This window comes from Pollicipes pollicipes, unplaced genomic scaffold, assembly GCF_011947565.3.
Source record: "Pollicipes pollicipes isolate AB1234 unplaced genomic scaffold, Ppol_2.1 Scaffold_7261;HRSCAF=8764_pilon_pilon_pilon, whole genome shotgun sequence".
NCBI classification, from domain to species: Eukaryota; Metazoa; Arthropoda; class Thecostraca; order Pollicipedomorpha; family Pollicipedidae; genus Pollicipes; species Pollicipes pollicipes.
This window is the reverse complement of record NW_023597054.1, coordinates 23,400,655-23,422,809: the sequence shown is the minus strand read 5'-3', so window position 1 is coordinate 23,422,809 and position 22,155 is coordinate 23,400,655. Positions and strand designations below refer to the sequence as shown.

Below are 22,155 nucleotides of genomic sequence, written 5' to 3'. Positions count from 1 at the left end.
TGACGCGAGATGAAACTGCCCGGTTTGTTTTGTACTGTCACCTGAGCCACACATGTCTGTGTTAATTCTGACGATCTAGCAATGCCTTACTTCGCGACTTCTTCCTGAGATCCCACTAATCAGCTCGACAGTGTAATTTCGCGCTCCGCACGTTTGTGCGTCTAGATTTTTGTCACAAGTACGTGACAAAACGGTCAACCCAAGACAATCCTGATCAGTTCTGCATCGATTGGTGTACACCATTTTTTGAAGACTTGATCAGAACCCTTCGAATGGATGGATTTCTGGGACCAGAGCTCACGCTAAGCAGTGCATGCTGTGCAAGCTCTGACCCCTCCCACCCGATCGCGCAATTCCAGGTACCGGCAGAATTTAGTGGTGAAAGTTTAACGCGCTGCGATGCTCGGCACGGTCCGTCCTGCCCTCTGACGTTAACTGACCTTTAGCGTGACCGCTGCCACCGGCCGCGGGCCATACCTGTCAAGGTCAAACAGCTAGCGCCCAAAGCGACTCGAACCCACTCCGCCACGGGTGGGTAGATCGGGAGGCAGGCGTTCTGACCAACTGAGCCACCGGGACGGACCTTTCTTTCACGTACGGCGTCCACGTGTAGGCCTTCTTTATTGCACGCTTTCTGTAAGATATCCTATCCATACGGCGATTCTACCAGCAAGTCATAATGCAGTAGCCAGAGTGATAGACACCAGGTATGGAGAAGTGAAAGGGCCACTTATGACCCAGAGAACCACCGCATGCTGAGAATACAGTAAACCCGTACAGCCGGGACTAGATAGATCGCAGATAAAGCTGATGAACGAGAGCGGTCCAGCTGACGCATGCATTCCCTTCCCAGCACACGAGGGCAGGCTTGTGGGCGACTCTTCTCGGGTATGTGAATGTATAAACTGTGCACTGCGTACCTCAATGGGTATCGCAGCCTTTCAACTGATGGCAATTGATGGAACACCGAGCAAACAAAACATCAGGAAAACGACTGTTCTGCACATAATGTTTAGCAACAAATGTCCTGGTATACCAACCATAACAATATGCTAAGCATCAGTTCAAAACATGGTATATCCACGGTAATAGCACAAGCCCACCTGTCTTCCAAACCACCGCATTTTAAAGTATGCACACTTCCAACCAATCAATCTGAATGGACATCGCAGCAATCCCCACCAGCTGGACATGTGATTCACAAGTGTTAATGCTTTGTTCTATGTTAACACATACCATCAGGATAGAACAGCCTGCGAAGCATCAAGCAGATCATGCAAACATATGGTATTGTACAATAACGTATCCGTGAATGGTGTGTTCTCAGAGCCAAATCAAATCCATTCCCATTCTGTCGCAAGCTATGCAAATTAATTCTGCGCCTGAAATGGCCGAACAACCAATAAAGCCGAATCATAATCCAGTGAAGCTGAAACGCGGTCTAGGGTGCCCTAGGGGAACGATGCTGGGCTCGTAATCCCGCGACGCTAGGTACGAGTCCCAGCGCTGGTCATTTTTTAGCCCGACTGCAATGGGAAGGTCAGCTGGCGAATGGCCGAAGACATCAACCCAGGCCCGGAGCGTCTGTGCCGCAGCATTGTGCAGCACGTATTATTCTCCGCATCCTTGTCTGGCGGAACTATGGAGGCACAATGATCCGCTGACCTGGACGACATGATTGGGGAGGCGCGTTAGGGGTGCACGCAGAGAGCCACGCTTGGCAGGCACTCTGAACCCAAAGCCACCCGTGCAAACCGTTCGGAGTACTTTGTTTCGACCGGAGTCGATTATTCAAAACAATTTATGTTTTCACATCTAGAGCATGAATCCTGATCTGCGGATCCCCAAACGGCTTTTCTTACTAAAAAAAGGCCAGCCTAGCTGGGGAAAGTTGCTCGGGGAAAAAGTATGCGATGACACGAGTTAAATTAATATATATTTAGAGCGCGGTTTTACGAAGTATTGTAAAATGCTTTAAAACAATTCACGCAAATACCATACGGTGCGAACGGATAGTACGTCCTATTGGCGGAAGTACAGTGCCGACCACGTCCACGCGCGCCGAAGTCTGCCGCGTCATCCTCTGACACGGCACCCGGGCTAGCCTGTACTGACCCCGGCCCCGGTCGGCCAGCGGCGAGAACAAGCACGGCCGCCCCAGCCGCCACACACGGCACGGTCCGGCAGCGCCGGGCGGCCAGCCAGGCGACGCACCACCCGCCGACACCGCCCCCGAGCGCCGCAAGCCCCGACAGGTGGCGCGCAGTGCACCGTGGGCCGAGCTGGCTCCGCGGGCAGGTAAGCCAGCGCGTCACACACAGCACAGCGACGCAGCTCAGACACACACACACACTCCATGAGCGGGGACTTGCTTGACGTCCAAGCACATCGCTCTATTACGGTCGTGAAGACAGGTGCAGTCTCTCGAGCCGAGGCGGCCGCTGCAGGCGGGGCGGCGCGAGGAGGCGCGCTCCGACCGAGCGGCACGCGCTGCTGCGCCTCTGGCGGCGGCCGCAGCATCGCCACCGCGCGCCGGCCGCCCTGGCCCGGCGCCCGGTCCGACAACGCCTCTGACCTCCGGCGCGCGGCGGCGGGACTAGCTCCTGAGCGCCTGCAGCCGCTCCTGCATGGCCTCCAGCTGCTCCTCGCCGTCCGACTCCTGGGCGGCGGCGGCCGGCTCGGCGGCCGGCAGCGAGTCGGCCACGGCGTCCGGCGCGCGGCCGATCTCGCCCTTGGTGATCTCCCACAGCACCTGAGGGATCGGCGTTGGTTAGGCACCCAGCTGGGAAGGGAAGGGGATGGGGCGCGTATTGTCGCTTCACGACATACCTGTGCTTCATTGTCCACATAAATCGAGTCGATTCTACCAAAATAGTGACGAGCTAAACCATGAGCCGAGACAGAGACTTTCCAAAATGACTTGAGCCCAAAATGTTGATGCAGGGAGTCAGGCATGACTAATTCCGGCTCGGGTCCCGAATCACACAAAATAACGTCTGGATCACCACCCCAATGTGTATTTCGAAACAAAAGGCGCACGTCCAACGCAAAAATACACCCCGCTGCCAATTCAATACTATGTCCAGTCCAAGTAAATTCAGTGCCATTCATAATATCAATATTCACACAGCTGGCCACTCAATACTGTCCCTACCCTGTATGCTGAGCCGTGAAAGTTTAAGATATCCGGCAGTATCTACGCTACACTGCTCCATTTAACGATGTATTTTTTCGGCCCGGTTCATGAGTGTCATGGATCAATATTCTCTGAAGCATGCAGCGCCTGTCTATGAATACATACAACTACGTGAAACTTCGTCTAGTTCTCGTTCTCAATGCCGTGATCATGCATGCAATGACCACCATAAACTTTCGTTCGTATACTTTAGTTAAAAAGACCAACTATGGATATCCGATGAAAATTCAACTAATTACAAGTAATGAAGTGGATTTGTATTGTCATCCGCCATTATCACTCATTAAAGCTGTCCTTCATTTAATTTTCAGTAACACTTATGATTCGATGCTCGTCCAAATCGGGTAAGCATTAACTTCTGACCCAGTTCACAATAATAACATCATATCTGATTCCGACACACATCAAAAGCTAGCGATTCAGCTTAATTCACGGCACACTGGAATGACCACTGAGTTGATTTCAAATCTAACCCAATTTCATCCTAAGTCCGTTTCACATAGGAGTCCACAGGCGGGTAGGAACAAAAGACACACGATGTCCAATGCGCCCAGTACCCGCAAAGACAGTACGTGACAGGATAGTTAGAACAGGTGCGCAGGCGACTCCCTCCGCACAACATGGGACCGTGGACACATAAACCCTACTCCCCAAGACATTTAGTTTAAAGTCGTGAAACCTTAATTATGCTCGTTCAATTTGTTTAGCTAACTCTATGGTTGGCGGCTGCGGCAACAGACCGCGGCCAGCAGCAGCCAGGCCGGCGCTCGGGCGACCGATGCCTACCTTGTCGACCTCCTCCTGGGCGGCCTCCTCCAGGTCGTCCTGGTCCTCCAGGCCCTCGAACGTGTCCTCCATCATCTCCTCCAGGATACCCGCTTTCATCATCTCCTTGGACATCTCCTGCATGGTTTTGGCCACCTCGGGCATCTTGACGAGCTGCTGCATGGCCTGCATGACCTCAGTGCTCTGCGACATAGCGCCCGCCACGCGGATCTGGGCTGCAAGAGGGCCGACACGCATCAGGCCACGTCCGATACGCGGCCCAGGGCAGCGAGTCCGCGTAAGGTCACGCTCGCCACGCGGCCCAGGGCAGCGGGCCCACATTAGGTAGAGCGCCAGGCACGCGGTCCAGGGCGGCGGGCCCGCATCAGGTCACGTCAGACACGCAGCCCCCAGGGCGGCGGGCCCACATCAGGTCATATCAGACACGCGGCCCAGGGCAGCGGGCCCGCAGTCGCACGACGCAGACGCCTGCTGTGCAGTCACACACCGCGCTAACCACAGCGCATCACAAACATGACGAGCAGCTGCCACATGTGTAACAGATTTTCAACTCGCGGGTTGGAACATCCAAGACAGAAACTGAATGGTTATGCTCCGTGCACCGTATTGTTTTGTGTATTCGTCCGCACCACTGCATGCATTTTTCGAGGGCCACGATGCACATCCGATATGACGACGAGCGGCAGGTCATCTTCACGCCCGCATCACCAAAACAAGAGTCCGATTAGCGGCAACCAAGGCAGCACAGCCGGAGTATGTTACCAAATAAACATGACGAGGCTCGCACAGCGCGGGATGGGCTGGGAACCCAGAAATGGTTATTCAATAGAATGGTACTTTTCCAAAGCTGCTCTGAATTGGACAGTGCGGATGACATGAGTAATAACTGCCAGCGTCGCTGACACCATTCCTTCGCTCACTTTCCTTGAAGTTTAGGATAAAAAAACCGAGATCAATGAATTTTTCAGTAATGACGGTATCCATAGGCGAGGCACGACTGACGGCAGGCTACTGGGGGAGGGGGGGGGGGGACTGCAAAAGACAGGAGGTTGGTAACATCTGCTCGGCTGCCACTACCCCACGTTTGCGAAAGACGTCGCACCCTACCACATGTCTTAACGGTAACCGCACGCTGGTCCACGCCAGTGAAGACCAATGGGCCAATAACAGGAGGAACACAATATGTTAGACACAAACCCCCACAAGAGCCAACCAGACCGCCATCAACAACGCCGGTCAACTGAGACTGTGCAAGCAAGCATATACACACAACGTAAAGGTTGCCCAAACGTGTTGCCATGACCTCGGCAACGCAGACGTGCCGTCAGTGGCTGTTGTGCGCGCGAACGGTACACAGACACTCACCCAGCTGTTGCTTCATTTGAAGTTGAACGGAATTAATCTGTGCCTTCGTCGTGTAAATACGGCCAATGGCCTTTCTGGAGTGTATCACTTCCTTTGCCAGCACTGTGCAGACCGCTTTGTCGCCCTTCTTTGCTGCTTCCTTCAGTGAACGTTTCACCTTTTCTTCTTCTCTTTGGATACCTGCCAAATAAGAAAACATCCATGAGTCACCCCTTGAGGTCGGATAACTAGATGACTACCAGCAAATAAGTGATCACAAATTAGTGTCATCATACAGTTTCAGTGTCGAGTGAACACATGCATCACTATCAATGAGCACATAGCAATAGCTCAATAAAACAGACCCTCCCATCACTTGCTCATCCTCGATGGCAGCACAAAGCAAGTAAATGGCAAGTTGTCACTTGGCCTGAATTTTGCCTACGGCGGGCAGCGTGAGGCATTTCGCAGTGCAGAGCGTTTTGCTCCGGTGAAGGATTCCACGCATCACCACATCCGTTTGTTGCCTGCTGAACTGTTAATTAAGCAGCGTGAAATGGTGAGCTGTTACGCAAATAAAAAAATCCCCCTGAAAACCCCTGCTTTAAAGGGAAACAGAAACTGCATTCATTAGGCATTCATTCTCCGCGATTACGGGAAAGGGTTACATTATGGCGTCTCAGCACAACTAAAGCATGAATCAACGTCCAGAGCCGACATTTTGAAGAAATTGTTTTGATGTAAGAGCTTTACTAAATCCGTACATGAGAAGCACATCAAAAGACAACTTGAAACACGCGACGAAGAGACCGTAGGACGTGGCGAGCTCGTCATCATCATGGCTCATGCCTATTAGTGTCACCCAGTTTCAGTGCCGCTGCGACTGTGATCCATGCTGAAGGATGGGCATGCCAACAAAACACGAGTGCCTGACACGTCCCGCCACACTTATTACGGGCGGGTCTAATGGCTGTTCGCGCGAGCGTTTTTTACGATCGTCTGACCCGTGTACACGTGTACGTGCACACAGCCCGCGGCGATAAGCCGCGTAAATGCCTGGTGCATACTTCTGTAAGGTGTGTCACACATTTCTTCAGCTAGCACCGCAGCACGCAGGGTATTATCCACCGTCTGGTGGCGTTGGGTGTTCTTTTCAGAGAAGGGGAGCGTCTGCCATTTTGGGTGTGTTTGCATGTCTGGCACGCAACTCCTTTATTGGCGATGCGGTCATTAGAGGCGATTTATCGATTGCAGAGGAATCTAATTGACCAATCAGCTTAACTGTGAGGGCACTCAAGACACCATGTCTTGCATGTCTGAATATCTACGCTGATTGAGGCGGACAACTGGCCGTTGGGTACGGCTTTAATTGGGACGAGTAAGACGCCCTGGATCCCATTTGAGCACACTCGGGCATGTATGACACGTCACATTTTTCGCCACCACGTCAGGTGCTTTTCGCGCTCGTCCGACTTGTGTAAAAGAACTGTCCATGTGAACGGACCATTAACGTCAACGTTTGTCAACGTCATTAACGTCTCTGTGGCTTCAGTGACCTGGCCCGGCTCAGCCGCCGATCACCATATGCCAGCCACGCTGCGGACGGGCTAATGTCTTCGCAACCACTATTCGCGACGTCATGACATTTTCAGCAAGCTAAGGACTAGCAGAATTATTCAAAAAGTTGCGTTGTAATGTGCAAAATGCATTAAAATCATCGCTATCATATCAGCGACATGTTTTGGTAATGTGATATCACCAATGTTTGACTCATCATTTGATTAGCATGGGTAACATATAATTTTCCGTCCTCAAAACACGCTGAGGGCTGCCGACAAAGCACAGGTTCAAATTTTTGCGACTAGGCGGCGCAGCGACGAGGGTAATACTGACGAAGGAAAAAGCAGATCATCGTGCTGGCAAAACTATGGCTCAACCTGTACACGTCATCATGCGCAAGCACGCACAAACCATCCATCTGCTTGTTTTCGGGCGTTTTTATGAACTAATTTCAGATCTTGGAAATTATAGCAAGTCAAGACCAAAATCAAGACACTGTTGGCAAACCAACCGTCCACAAATTAATAATCCATCTCAACACCCTCAGATCCATATATGCGCCGGCGATAGGCCAGAGAGCTGTCGGTGCCACCTTTCCGACACCGACCTCAAATACAGCCCCTGTGGCATAAGCCGAGGCACACGTGGCGTCAAAGTAGCCACAGTCCCGTAGATACATAGTCCACGTGGTCAATATGCACCAAACTTCTAGCGATTTTAGCATCATTGTCCTGCTACGACACCAAAACGTTAAGCACGCTAAATCAACTCACATTGTCAGCGTCAGCCAAAATCACCACGCGTTCGCGGGCCGAATGCCGCCCAACATTCCAGTCATATACAGTGCAGAACGGTACATCTCACATATCAAGTGCGCGGACGCCAAACACCAGTGCACCTCCCGACCGCCAAACTCAAGGAACTATGACAACCCAGGGCTTTGCCATCCTTACCAAGCAGCCTCAGTTGGAGGGCTCCACTAACATATATTGGCACATAATTTGCAATCTATTTGGTAATAATGATCAGGTCTGTTATTGTCTCGCTCATCCCACATGGTAAAAGGTGTTTTGTGGGTTCATATCGTACCGTTATGTCTTATAGCAGAGCAGTTACTGTCCTCTGCTGAATACAGAGTAAGAAACATGCATGCAAACATGAAAGGCTTGACTCTTTACTCTGATTTGGCAGTATGCTGTTGACTGACAGATAGAAACATACATAGCGTAAGACTTCATCTGCACAATCATATTCATAACTTTAAGAACAGTGGAAGAAATGCTGGTGCATAGGCTTAGATTGTCATCTGTTTTTCAAAGCATAGCTGAGGTTAACTGTGGGTGAAATGGCTGCACAGGGAGACAACAAGAAAGACAAACAGCCTCACCTCTGATTTGTCTGTCAAGTTGATAGCCTTCCTTCCTGAGTCGTTTTGCCCATTCATTCACCTGCAAAGAATTCACCATAAAATATTAGCATTATGAGAGCAGCTTACAACTGGTTGCAAAAAAACATAAGCTGAAGGCAACCACCAAGGATGTAGGAATGAGGGAGGTGGGCAGTGATGTATCTGTAAAGCCTAGAATTTGCATTTTCTACACTGTACATAAATTCAGCATTGGGGTCATGGCATTGCATCTAAACAAATACATCTAAAAAGACAACCGCCAACTTGTCATGGGACGCAGCACCCCTTGCAGTCACCCTACCTTATAGCTGAATTCTCTAATGTTTTTCTCTGATTTAGCACAGTGAATAATTCTAAAAATGTTGTCTTCATGTTAGGAGTCCCCTGAGGGATTTGTGCACTTGCATTTTGATGTAGCTACCAAAAAGAGATGTCAGTGACTTTACAACTCATGTCTGCAAAAAGATTAAGGCCATGATATGCCATGAAGACTGTAAATGGCTTATGATTGGTCACAGACAACAGCACAGGTGACAGAGACCAGGAACAGCCAAGGACACCTAAGAGTCAGCAGTCCCTGTATGGTCTGCAACATACAGTCATGTAGTTACTAACTACATGACCACAAGCACCAACACAAAAGCATAACAACCACATACATAACCTAACCATGACCTATGGACAGGCTCGGCAGAGATGGCAGGAGTGGATATGATACAGTCTAAGACATGTAAGACATCTTATTTTTATGTGCCTCAATACCCAAGGGAATGGGGAATTCAAATGCAAACAATTTTACAGAAGCAGAAAAATGTAATCACACAGTGACAATGAATGGCAAATTATGTTTTGTGGCAGCTTAGCCAAGTTTGTTAACATAGTCAACCTGGATAGTATGAGCTTCATGACAATTATTATAAGTACATCAATGCTCAGCAAAATCCCAGACATCGAGCAGTCAACACAGTGTGCAGTTTTGTTTCATGTGTTCAATATACACCAAAAGTCCCAATGAAATGGAGATTGTTATGGTTCATGTATAAAAAGTTACTGCATAGGATGCACAACACACAGTTGGCAAGTCACTGTGTTTTGAGAAACCTGCTTGATAAGCAAGCAAATACTGCCTGCAAAGCTTCCAGGGCCCAAATCGACCTGGCAGTCAAACTCTGGGATAGCCTTCAGGAAAGGCTAAAACTGACAATCAGGCTCCAAACCAGGCTGAAAAATACATGTTACCCCAAATATTACAGCAGGTGTTCTCTGTGCCCTCAGAGCTAAGCTTCAATGCATGTGATGTTGCTTGAGTAAATTTTTATAATAAAAAATATCTAGAATACTTCCTAGGCACTGTTTTTACAAATTCAGCACAAGCTGACCCAGCCAGATATGAGCAGATGCTTGCTTCAGGGCCCACACACTGACTCAATATAAGCATCCTGTGCAGTACATAGACTTTTGTAGACTTGGCTCTAGCCAGGTGCCTAGTGCCTTCAGACTGATCTGAAAAACATCTACTGTCCCATATGACTGCAGGATGCCTATGTCACAACAGAGCATCACACCTTGTGCTTGTATGTGCTGAACACTGGCCACACCAAATTTCACAGACTTCCACAGAACTTTTTGGGTTTAAATCATTTTCAGAGTATTGTGGCCTGCAATTACCTTTAAAATATCACAATTCCTTAAAATTGGCCACCCATGCAGTGAAATTGGTGTTAACCATGCACCAAACTCTGGGCAACGAGATGTAAGATGCGTGTGTGCTGAAGAAGTTCTCAGATTTTGCTATGTTGGGATGTGTGACATGTTCTCATGTGCATTTTTTGCAGTCTGGCCTACAGGACATTCTGAAAAATAAAAATCCATCAACTGTGCTCAAACCTACCAAGCAACAGCAGTGCACTGAACCTAACACTTGTGTGTACAGAGCTCACACCAGGCCAAATTAAGCGGAATTGCCCTACTATTTTGTGTATACATATTTCCTCACAGTGAGTTGCCTAAAATTACCATTGCAACATAATAAATCCTTTAGAACACTAGCTCTTGTGACACACAAATGGAAATTGATAGCAACCATGGGCTACACTTGGGTGCTCAGACATCTGGCATACATGCCCTGAAAACATTGCTGCGGCAAGTCATGCAAGACATGCAAGACAAATTTCAAGCATACCACAACAGCGTCCATTTCCATGGTGCCTTCAGCCCAGCACTACAAAATACACAAACAGAGGTCTTAGAATATAACCAAAATAACAATGTAGCCTAGCTAACGAAGTAGGCATTAACAATTCAAGTTTCGCAAGTGATGCACTCAGCTAATCCTTTACCTGTTCCTTCGGGTCAGGCTCCTTTGATCTCCCAAACAACCCCATGATTGAGTCTCTGAACCCTATTTTGATTCCAATGTTACCGAAGACTCAGCCCGACCGCCGATATCTAATCGTGTATCCCGGGATCAAACAAGGCGGCGCCAACTTCCCGTATCGCACTGTTTGTTGTACCGTACTTCCCGTATCACCCAAAACTGTGGGCGGCGGATCAGACATACGCCGCATTCAAGGCCGAAGGAAATGAAGGTGTAGTGAAATTAGTCATACCAAGCTCATAAGATATTCCCTTGCCCTTTCTTTTGATGTGGTAGCCTTACATCACAGCCATACTTATGCACGCAGCATCGTGATTTCTTTAATTCGAGCTATTGTTATCTGAGTATTATCTGATTGGCACCCACTGCAATCAGTGACGTAATTTCACGAAATGAGTGGGATATGGGAGCTGAACAGTGAAAAATAACCGAGTACACATATAATACAAACATAACAAATATGCCAACAAACAAGTTTCTTCCCAGATTTGGCCCGTATTCTTTCCAAAGTTGAGCGACTGGAGTTCAAGTTGGAAAAGGGAGCGGGCTGCAGCCACCTCTTCCTCCAAGTAAATAAAATAACCCATCGCTGCGACGAAGGGGCCAAACCGCTGAGCCGACGGACCCCTTCAATTCAACAAAGCAACTTAGTCGTAAATTCAGCGACTGACCACCATTGTATCTCAGTGAGCTACAGCGCCTGCCTCAATTCAGCTGTGACATGGTGGTTAGGTTATATAAAGGTTTGAGCTGCTCCGGTGCTCTCTATTCCTCCCTGACTGGAATGCCCTGCCACCGGGGTCAGTGTTCACCCAAGATCAGCAGGATGTCCCAAGATGAGCATTCTGACACGTTAAGCTTCTGCCACCTAAAGCTTTACTGTTTAGCTGGGATTTTACCATCGGATGGCCTGTCAGCTCGGCTTGACACAGCAATGCTCTGCTTAGCGTAGGTTAAGACCTCGAAATCCGTCCAATTCAGTCACATTCAATACGCTCTTTCTTAGAATTTTATCTCAATGGCTTGCACTGTTTTGCGACCCATACTACCTTTTGTGAACCATAGCCTACCCTTTGTACCCTACAACGTCCACCCAATACGTTAATTTCAGTTAAGCGGATGATCTTATCTGCGGTTATTTCTCCGGACAAGACCAATCGGAGGGTTTTTCATGTCGTGCAAGGCTACGAAACATCTGTCCCGACCTCGGTTGACTCTGATCACCAGCCAGAAAGCCACTAGGAAGCAATTCGTTTTTTTTCTGGGACTGTTACCCAGCGTACCCGGATCCAAATCAGCTAACCTTTCCCCTACGGCGCGCAGTCGGTCCTTGCGGTATGTAGGGAAGTCCTTTGTCGGGGTACTCCGAGCAAAGAATTGCAGGCCTCGCATACGTTTAGATCTAGCATCTTCACTGCTGCATTATGCGCGACATTTATCTCAAAACACCTGATAATGGTCGAGCCGAGAGCGAAAAACAAATTCCTAGTATAATAGCCTGATAACGTTTACCTGCCGTCGGAGCATACAAGCTTTGATCAAACAAGTTAATTTATGTCGAGAACGTCTTTCAACTGTCAGTTGTCGCATGACGATATGGACTTGTAAGCTATCTTGACAGCTACCTTATGCTGAACTTCTGGCCACTACGGGAGTGAATCAGACCGGTTAAAGAGCGGACAGTGTTGAATTTAAAATCAGGCAGGGGGGAGCTTAACACTGACAGCAGTGCGTAGCACTGCCCCGTCACGATAACTTTTGCCGCAGGTGAATTTTCCTTTGCGTTTTCTAACGTCACGCGTGAATGAGAAAGACCCTTCATTTTCGTTTAATACAAACGAATTCAACACACACGGATTGAATATCATTCGCTCGGGTGGGGAGGGGGGCAATTTACTTCTGAGATCTCAAAATCTACGAGAGCTAAAGCCACCAGAGTCACAAATAGAAACATTGGCATCCATGCACCCCCAGACCTTCTCATTTAACCACCTTGAACCCAGATACCTGTTTAAAACCAAAGGTCGAACCACCGTTCATTTACAGTCAGTGATCTTCTTGACCTTCAGTTAGTCATGGTTCCCAAAATGCTACGTCATTGTTTGGATCTTTGCATTTGAATGAGCATCAGTGATTACGCTAGGCGGTATGCTCCTGAAACCAAAATGTTGCCCGTGTCATTGCAGGTCAGTAGCCTACTCTGACCGTAAATAAGTCGATGCAATATGTCTCCTGTTGTCCCTGTTATTAGTAAATTCGAAATGAGCACCAGAAACTACCGCATACAGAAAGCCTTCGAGGAAAAAAACAGGCTGGCTTAAACCTTGGCCTGACATTTGTACCTGACTCTAGGTCAATGAAGTTTACTTTTATCCTAAATTTAATCCTTGCATCACCAGATTAACTATCTTAGAGATGTATGGCCTCGTCTCACACATCCATTGTCGCGTTCGATTGAGCGCTTCCCTCGAAACTGCCTTCGCTGACAGCCATGGTCTGAATTTGACCCACCATAGGTCAGCAGCCTTACAACGTACATCTATCTTTACATACAAATATCTACTTTAAATTGCCCACAGATTTGCATAGTAAGGCTGGCGCGGCTACGCCGACACCAATCGGATTTTTTTTCCAAATCTTCGGGAAGAGTGAATTGACCGCCTCCCCCTCCCTGGACGTGTGCTAATGCCATAAGTTCTGGTGGTCTCTGAACCATGTTCTGCAAACATTATTTTCGGTCAGATAATGGGTTTCAATGTTATCCAGGAGCTTAGCGGGGTCTCGAGCGGTTTGCCACCTGTGGTAGTTTCATAGCTCCACTAACTGATTAGATGTACACTGCCTTGGAATTGAAGGATGTGATGTCGATGAGACTGAGCTCTAAATTCTGATTGATTTTACTGTCATTTTGCTATCAAATTAGTGCCGCAAAATTGCGCTGTGAGCTATTTCGAGCCCCCTCCTCCAACAACTCTCCCCGCTCTTCCGTAAGTCTCTCTCCAGAGTATGAATTTGGTGCTGTGCATGGAGTGAAAGGTCTAGATAAGTAATATTTGATTATCTAATCAATGGTCACTTAACCTGTTGATGTGAAGTAAAAGAGCGTTATGCAGTGTTTTATGACTACGGGCTCAACCATGCTATATTAGATGGCCCGAGCCGTCGTCTCCCTCGCGGGACTGTGGGTGCGGTATGTGAAAAAAAATGTCCTAAGCCTCAGCCATATACCAGTGGCCTCTAATTTAGATCTGTAGAGAGTCAGTTCGAGCTTTTGGAAATTCACTGTCAAATCTTAGAAGGCTAATTTTGGCATTTCGAGTCCACCCTCCCGCCTCCACCACATTTGAGCATAGTTTATGCGCCCCTGTTTACATGCCGGTTTTCTGGGGATGAAATAAATGATACTTCCAGACACAACATGGGCCATTTCTGAGTTTAACTAGACATCGGGCAATCCCAGGCCTCAGAGGTGAGAGGGGCCTTTCGACGCGTGAGATGTTTACTTTCTCAGCCTAGAATGGATAGTCCACTGATGAATAAGGGCTTTTTGGGTCTATTAAGGGCCACCCTAGACCCAACAGAGACCTTTCTGAATCTACAACGGACCCCCTTCCTAACTGAAAGGGTTGAGCAGAAGGGGGGGGGGGGGCAAAGGGTCGAGCTGAGGCTGTAACAAGGGCCCCGGCCTGCAAGTGTCCATCACAAGGCCTTGTGTGCCGATCAGGGCATTTGGGATATGAAGGCCGGCAGTCGATCCGTAACCACGAATTTTGAGCAGTCTTCCCGTCTTCCTGGTGTTTGAGCCTGTGCGCCCGCAGTCTCAGGACCAAGAGAATCGATGGTCAGATTCGCAGTCTCTGTAAAACCGAATGCCGTTGGCCGCTGCGGTTAACACCAGGTGGTGGCCGCCTGGCGCGCGAGAACGGCCGTCCTGAAGTCATGCCTCCGAAGGTATTTCACAATCAAGCCGTACTGTTCATAGAATAGAGACTAGGGTGTGTACGTCACTTGTCAGTTACATCTATATGCAACATAAATATAGTATTTTTGCTCTTCCAGTTCCACCACCAGATTGCAGCGAGAATTAACGGCGCCGTCAATGCTAATCCCGTCCTGTTATCAATCTAAAAATGCCGCAAGCATCAAGGCCGGCCGAGGTACTTTCTAAACGTACGAATCGATATTCCAAAGCGTTCAAAGGTACTTCTCTTAGATCTGCAACCATTCTTGTACGGCCGTTAGCCGCCGCCGTCAGCAGACACAGCGCCGACACCTCGCGGCCTTCGGAGACTGCAACGCGGGGCATCGTTGCTTTTGCTCCTGAGATTTGCGAGCGGGCTGCTCCCAAACTATGTCGCCGTTATTTGGGCTTCTCGCTGTTGTGGGTTTTCCAAATTGTGTCCAAAAGTACAAATAGTGTAAAATGAGCGGTCACAACACGCAAAGAGTGTGAAGCATCTTCCGCCCAAATACTCAGCCATGTGTGAGTTATGCCCTGTTCACGCAAACTCAGTACGTAAAGGTGCTTTCAGCCAGGGTCGTGCGGCATCAAAAGATGCCCTAAAGATGAACAGATTATCTTGAAGTTAATGTCGTTGAGAAAGATAAGACCTGATTTCACGTTAATAGTCAATGTCATGCCAAATCCTCGCCTATAAGTGAATGCAAAGGTAAACTTCGCTGCATATGGCGAAACGGTGTTGCCTATTTAACAATTACTGATTTCAGTTCATTGACTCCAAACTGCAAATGGAATTGCACCTCCAGTAGCTTCTGGCGTCTATTCCAGTTAACACACATTCGGGCTGGGGTCAAGTTAAGCCCGCATTTTCTTCCGGAATGATTTCCGAACAGCACGGCATAGCCATGCCAAACTTTGTGTGGATATAGAAAAGTGAATAGTCGATCGTTTCATGTAAGAAATGTAGATGTGTCTTGTAAATTCACTGACCTACGGCAGGTAAACGTCGAGCCATGGTTTCAGTGAAAACAATCTAGAGAATCGTTCAATCTGATGCAACAACGGAGTGCTAGACGAGGCCATACACCTCTGAGATAGTTTTGGGCAACACGGCAATTGTCTAAACAAATTTCATTGACCTAGGGCCAAGTATGAAGGTTAGATAAGGTCAAAACCAACCTGTTTTATTATTCTAGACTTTGCTGGCTGTGTAGGGCAGTTTCTGGCGCTCGTTTTCAATTTGTTGATACCAGGAACCACATCATACGTATTTCATAGTCTTCTCAAAGGTAAGAATAGGTTGCTGACCTATAATGACGCAGGTCAATATCTTGTTTATTTATGAATATACTGCCTAGCATAGCCCTTGACGATGATTCAAATGCGAAATTCAAAGCAATCTTGTATGATTTTGGTCACCATGAGCTTCAAAAGGACGAACGAGGTTATTGACCTTAGATAAACACCAGTGACCTTTTACTTAGAACAGGTATCTAGGCTCACGGTGATTGCAGGAGAGGTATGGGGTACTTTGGACGCCAGTTTGGAGTTTGAGCTTGTTTGACGGCATTTGACCCAAACTTATTTGACCCGAAATACCTAATTTGACCCAAAGGACCCAATTTTACCCTATTTGACCTCGGAACCTCAAATTCTGACACAGATGAGTTCACGTAAAGGCCAACACACCCTATGATAGAGGTGTATTTGGCTCTCTTAGTTTCTGAGATCTCGGGGGGGGGGGGAATTGACCCCTCTCGAGCGAGGCGTATTCAACCAGCCACCCGGTCGCACGTTAAAGAAGGCAAAATTAAAAATAAGAAAATCGTACCCCTCGAAATCAAATGGCTCCTATCCATTAAATAAGGTGAATATTTAAATGGGCTGGTGCTTACGCTATTAGTGTCCTTTTTCAGCTTTACAACCCTCTTGCGCACACTCTGGCTGCGCCAGAGTGAGCCCAAATGCTCACAAGCTTTGCAAGCGTTCAGTTTTCCTCTCGCCACGGTAAACGGGGTAGCGCGGTAGTGCGAAATCTTACATGGGCGATCTAAGTACTTCATTTGTTGATCGTGTCATATTTTTTCCAGACCACAAGGGCGTATGATCACTGCGTGTGTGTTGTGCTGGATGGTGACGGGTAGAGCAGGCACGCTTGGTGCACCTTTGGTATCCAAGGCATTTGGATGCACGATACCTCGAGCCCTCTTTGGGCCCGATTAGGAAGTCATCAGTTCCGTCTGTACTAAAACGTACCTTAGCCAATAGTTTGTGTTCACCAAATTTGTGGGTGAGGAAGCCATGCTGTTGGCCCCAAAGACATCAAAAACACATCGCGGGCACTAGGGCAGAAACCGTCACGGGGAAGGACGCGGTTGGCTGTGTTACAGCCAAAGGCCGTCTGGCGGCGCCACCTGTCCTCCGGCGGCACAGACGGTGGGCCGCCAGTCTTACCCCGATCCGGCGGAGCGCTTGTACTGTGCCGACATGGTGACCACGCGACAGACACGAGGACCAGCGTATCTCGCAGGTACGGTCGTCTAGGAGAAGCCAGCAGGACAGATGGAGGGTGGGCTATTGACGCCCGTTACGCTTTAAAGCGTGCTGTACTACCGATAGATGCGACCGCCTCGTACGGCCCTGACTGGAAAGTGGCTCCTGAACCAGCGGCACTTGCGTGTTCCCCTAATACAGTCCCATTAACAGCCAGCGTGCTGATCTGCTGGCGAGTCAGACTCTCACTTACAGTGCGATTGGAAGAGCATGAGTTAGCCGGAGTGTGATGCCCTTTGTGCTACTATGGACATATCATGTGAATTGTGGCACATAATTAAATCGCCGTTCTCAGTGTGATTGATAATCGTAATTTAAATTACCTGATTATCGTGCACGATAAATCCGGTATGGGTATCATAGCAGAACAGTCTGAGCTTCCGTTGACTGCGAGTTACTAACAGTAGGGTACCGGTATTATGACAGTGATGGGATGGTACTGTTATCATGGCATTGATGACATAGTACTGCCATGCTCGGACTATGACGCGCTGTTATGGGAGCGTTGTGTGCTGCTGGCATGCTATCCGGACGTGGTAATAGTTGTGTGCGCGGGTTTGTGATATGTTCAAGGCCCAGATTCATAATTTTCTTCGTACTGAATCTGTTTTTTTTGTGCAAAATAGTTAAGACTGACAACATTTAACGCAACGGCGTCAGCGGCTGTCTCATGCCGAAACGAGGAACCAGTTACATCAGAGTCCACGTTGGCTGGCATCTCGGGGTCACAGTCTGGCATGCGCGAGAGATCTGCGATGATGCTTGTGATCCCAAAGTCACGTGGGCATTACCTGTTGAGCTTAAATCACAGGATTTCGAACAGTCTTCTCGTGCCATGCCATATTGAAACGACTGTATTTGTATCCAACAGATAAGCAATGCTGTTTACTTATATCACAATCAGTGGTGGCCAGGGGCTCATTTTACGTACCTGAGCGGGGACCTGAGCCCCCCCCCCCTCCCCTCCAATGTTGACCTACGTCCTCCCCAATGTCTCTCTGAGCCCCTCAATGCATCTTACCAAAAGTGATTAATGGGGCCAGAGAAATGGAAAAATACAAGCTCGACTATTTGACTCAACTTTCTAATTTTTTTGTGTGAATTACACCCAATTCTAAGTTTTCACAAAAATGCAGGTTTCCATCGTCGTGAAATGTGGAGAAATTACCTCGCAGCGCCAAAGAGATTACATTTTTATGCTTATAAGATTTTGATACGAGCGGCGTAAAATGATGTGGCAAAAACGCGAAGAAAAATTGGGACTGTTTTTTGGGTTTAAAAAAGTAGGCTAAGCCAATTTTTACCGGCCCGCCCCCCCCCCCCCCCCCAACTAATTGTAAAAAAAGTGGCCCCGCTGGCGGCGCTTCATTGAAGGCGTTTGCTCCACCTCTTGGGATATTTTTCAAAAATATCCCACACTAAACCTCAGGACGCAGTTACGGTCGGATATAGACCTAGTAAGTGCCAGTGCACCACCACCAGTTATGGTGAATTAGTTGAGTTTAATTATGTTTTAGCCTAAATTACGCTGTCAACGTCTGTCACGGCACTTCACTTTCTCATCCTGTGTAGCCAGGAGCGTTAGTCCTAGTTCACCGGCAAATTACGAGGGCAGAATCCGCTGGAGGGGCCGTCGTCAGCTGTTTATGGAAATGCATCTGACCACTCAAAAACCGCTTTGAGCGGTTTTAAAAACCCGCGGCGTTGTCAGGCCTGTGGGCTTAAAAACGACACCTCTAGTGGTATGGATGATTCGGCACAAATGAACGTGAATGGTAGCTCAGCGGGCGGCGAAGCCCACTTACCGAGAAGGTGCATTGAAAAGTCCCCTGGTAGAACATACGTTACAAGCAGCTACCATAAATCATATGTTGTCCTTGACAAACGCTTCATCGTAATCGATTCAAACTAACGGCGTGATGGCTGATCCTCAATCTGGCTTACGGAAAGCCAGCACGACTTTGGGCCCACTTTGATCTCGACCAGCGATGTGGCTTAATTAGGGAATCGATTCCGATTGAGTTGATTCCGTTGACATCAGTTAAGCAAAAACCTATTGAGTTCTGCAGTGGTGGATTTCTGCCTTCCACTTGGTTGCTAAGCGGGAGCCGTATGCTCATTATGAGGAATATCAGCTGTCCATCATGTAAACCAGATGTAATTGTGACAAGAAGCCTTCCAATCTGTGGTTATTTACTTAACAGCCTGACACCATTTCTCGTCTGTGAAAAGCCGACGTTCTTTTCAGTCAGCCTAGCGGCCAGGGCACGATAAGCTGTGTTGCCATCCACGCTTAACTGAAAATGCGATTTTTCTTAGTTTACCCCGGCAGTACCGTCTACAAGCGTTTCCGGTGAATTAACTGTTCGGTGTGCACACGGCTGGTGATTCCTTGGTTGGGATTGTTCCGCACTCTGCGTATCGGCCCGGGGACATCGGCCTCGCCGCTCAGTATTGTTCCAGCCAGTAACGGGCGGAGTGGCGGCACCATTGTGTTTCGTCAGCCGGCTGGCAATGCTGTCTTCGGGCTTTGGAACTGACCTTAGTCCTTCAGTCAAGCCCTTCATCTTCATCTGCCCGTGCTAAAAACAGCGCTTCTGATATTTTTGACCAGCAGACGTTTAGCATGGTATCGTTTATAATCGGATTGTGGAGAGTCGATAAACTGACTGCTCACCTACTCCGGGATTAGAGTCCGTGCCCTGAAAGGCGCAGGGCAGATCAAAATAGCCGGACTTATGATGGCTTACCGTCGCACATCATGCGTCATCTGCGTGTTTTGCAACCCAGACGATGTAATTTCCATATGCCCACGGAAACTGGCTTACCAAGGGGATGACAGTCATGACGCTCTGCCACTATGCCACATAGGGTATGGGGCGATAGGCAACTCTCTTCGCGCAAGAGCAGCGTAGCTGGAAAATATGATCAGCCGCATTCTTCCGGCTTATTTTAGGTCCTCGGCCAGGCAGAAGCCCTTCTAATTTGCGCGTCGTGCATGAAGAACATGCTGTCTGGTAGCCACGCAGTCTTGCAAATTTGTTACTAACTGAACTGGATCCACGAATCAAGAAGCCGCCAAATGTCTTCCTACTTATAGAAGGCAATGATGGCACCTGAGAATGCTGTTTTGGAACACTGAGCTGCGTGTTTTCCCAGAGACGAACCCAATGAACTTTTGACTCTGCAGCGGTGTGTGCAGCTGGTACGGTTTTCTCTGTCCCCAGATGACATGACCTGCAGTTGGGTTGCGAGGCGTCACGACTGACGAGATGAAGGCGCCCCCTGCCCGGCCGCTGGCACCGCTGCTGCTCGTCTTGGTCACCGTCGTCGCAGGTCAGTCGGGTCAGCCGGCGGCCTGTCCCAGGCGCCCCAGAGCGCGTGTCCGCTCACAGACTCCCGGTGAGACGCGTGCCCGGACACAGACGGACCGTCCAGGAACGGTACGGCGCGTACCCCGGACACGGACAGACCATCCAGGAGCGGTACGGCGCGTACCCCGGACACAGACAGACCGTCCAGGAGCGGTACGGCGCGTGCCCGGACACGGACAGACCGTCCAGGAGCGGTACGGCGCGCACCCCGGGCACAGGCAGACCGTCCCGGAGAGGTTTGTTTTTTGCGTGAGTTGACTGTAGGTGACGAATGGAGTTCAGTAGATAGCAGCCCCAACGCGTCCCATTTGCTAGGCCATCTCTGTAGGTCAAATCCTTCGCCTCTGTTTGGCCAGGACAGGTCCCGCCGGCTGCCACCGCGGAACCTGTCCTGATCTGCGTCACACCAGACCGGCGTATGTGCCGGCCACCGCTCTGAGAGTCTGGGTTTGGCTGGTTTAATGGACGGACAGAAGAGCTGGCAGGTGGTGATGGACCGCAGAATGGGACCCAGCAGCGCGCAAGTGCGAGCTGCATGGCGTTGCCCGCTCGTCTGCCTGCTTCGTGTCGGCCCTGCTTACCACGCCCCCCCCCCCCCTCCCCGCTCCACCTCCGCATTATTGACCTTATTCTGCATGTCATGTGGATGCACATTGCGCGGTTACCATGGATGCGCCATACGAAGACTGGGTATTCAACAGAGTAAACAATAGACCAGGTACAGTTTTTACGCAGCCAGGTAAGCTGTTGTCGGGTTTCTTGCATCCCCGCTCTAAGATGCCGAGTGAAGGACACCGTGCCCGGAACAAACGCGATGCGGTCACCATTGCGGTCCAGTTGACGGGGCTTTTCTTCCCTCTCCTGCGCACGTGGAGGCTGCAATGCCCGTGCACCGCGTCGGACAGCGGCAGGTCGACAGGAAACTCGGTCTCCCAGCCGAGCCTTGGGTGGACGATGGACAGGGTAGCACTTATCGAGAATAGCTCTTCGGCGACGGGAAAATGACCACGGCGGTTCCGCCGCGCTGTGCACGAGCGAGATAGTGTTAGCAGATCTCATTGCCGCCATTGCCACTGAGGCTTTACGACGCACTCAGCTGCTGAGACTTTATGGCGTCGCTTGCCTCTCACCCTGGTGGGAAGGGCGGGGATCGCGGGGAATCGAACTCCGTAACTCAGCGTTCCCACACGCGCAGTGGTTGACGCAGGCGCGTTAACCCCTTTACTGCCGACACCCTCCAACAGACCTCTGACGGTGTCAAGTTGACCGCAGCGTAGGTGCGGTAACGAATAACTGCAATGGTGAACTGTAGCTGTTCATTATTTAAACTACCATTGACAGCAGTTGAACACGGTGACTGTGACGTCACTACCTGTGACGTCATAGGCTGAAACTTGGGACGACACTTGACAATTGGGAACAAGGTACAGGCGTTGGCTTAGGACGAATGTAAGCCGCTGTTCGCGCTTTTGTTAAGCCACCCATGTGTATAGCTGTGCGAGCCCCGGCTGGGCGCAGCCAGAGTTGGCTGCTGCTGTGGATGACTGTGCGAATCCCGGCTGGGCACGGCCAGAGCCGACTACTGCCGTGGATGAC

The 22,155-nt window shown here is 49.3% G+C and overlaps 1 protein-coding gene across 1 annotated transcript; it reads right to left on the bottom strand.

Moving 5' to 3' along the window:
* Positions 1–2,596: 2,596 nt before the first annotated feature.
* Positions 2,597–10,813, bottom strand: LOC119112068 (charged multivesicular body protein 3). The gene is made up of 5 exons (XM_037236051.1): positions 10,634–10,813; positions 8,274–8,334; positions 5,348–5,527; positions 3,983–4,197; positions 2,597–2,752 (listed from the first exon to the last, which is right to left on the bottom strand). The coding sequence occupies exons 1-5, from the start codon at positions 10,676–10,678 to the stop codon at positions 2,597–2,599; spliced, it is 657 nt and encodes a 218-aa protein (XP_037091946.1). The 5' UTR covers positions 10,679–10,813.
* Positions 10,814–22,155: the final 11,342 nt, after the last annotated feature.

What these genes read in the sequence shown, in the direction of transcription:
- LOC119112068 (XM_037236051.1), bottom strand. Translation starts at nt 10,678, where the DNA reads ATGGGGTTGTTTGGGAGATCAAAGGAGCCTGACCCGAAGGAACAG. An exon ending in AGCCTGACCCGAAGGAACAG is followed by an intron (nt 8,335 to 10,633) that starts GTAAAGGATTAG and finishes AATTCTTTGCAG; the next exon opens with GTGAATGAATGGGCAAAACG. An exon ending in ACTTGACAGACAAATCAGAG is followed by an intron (nt 5,528 to 8,273) that starts GTGAGGCTGTTT and finishes CTTATTTGGCAG; the next exon opens with GTATCCAAAGAGAAGAAGAA.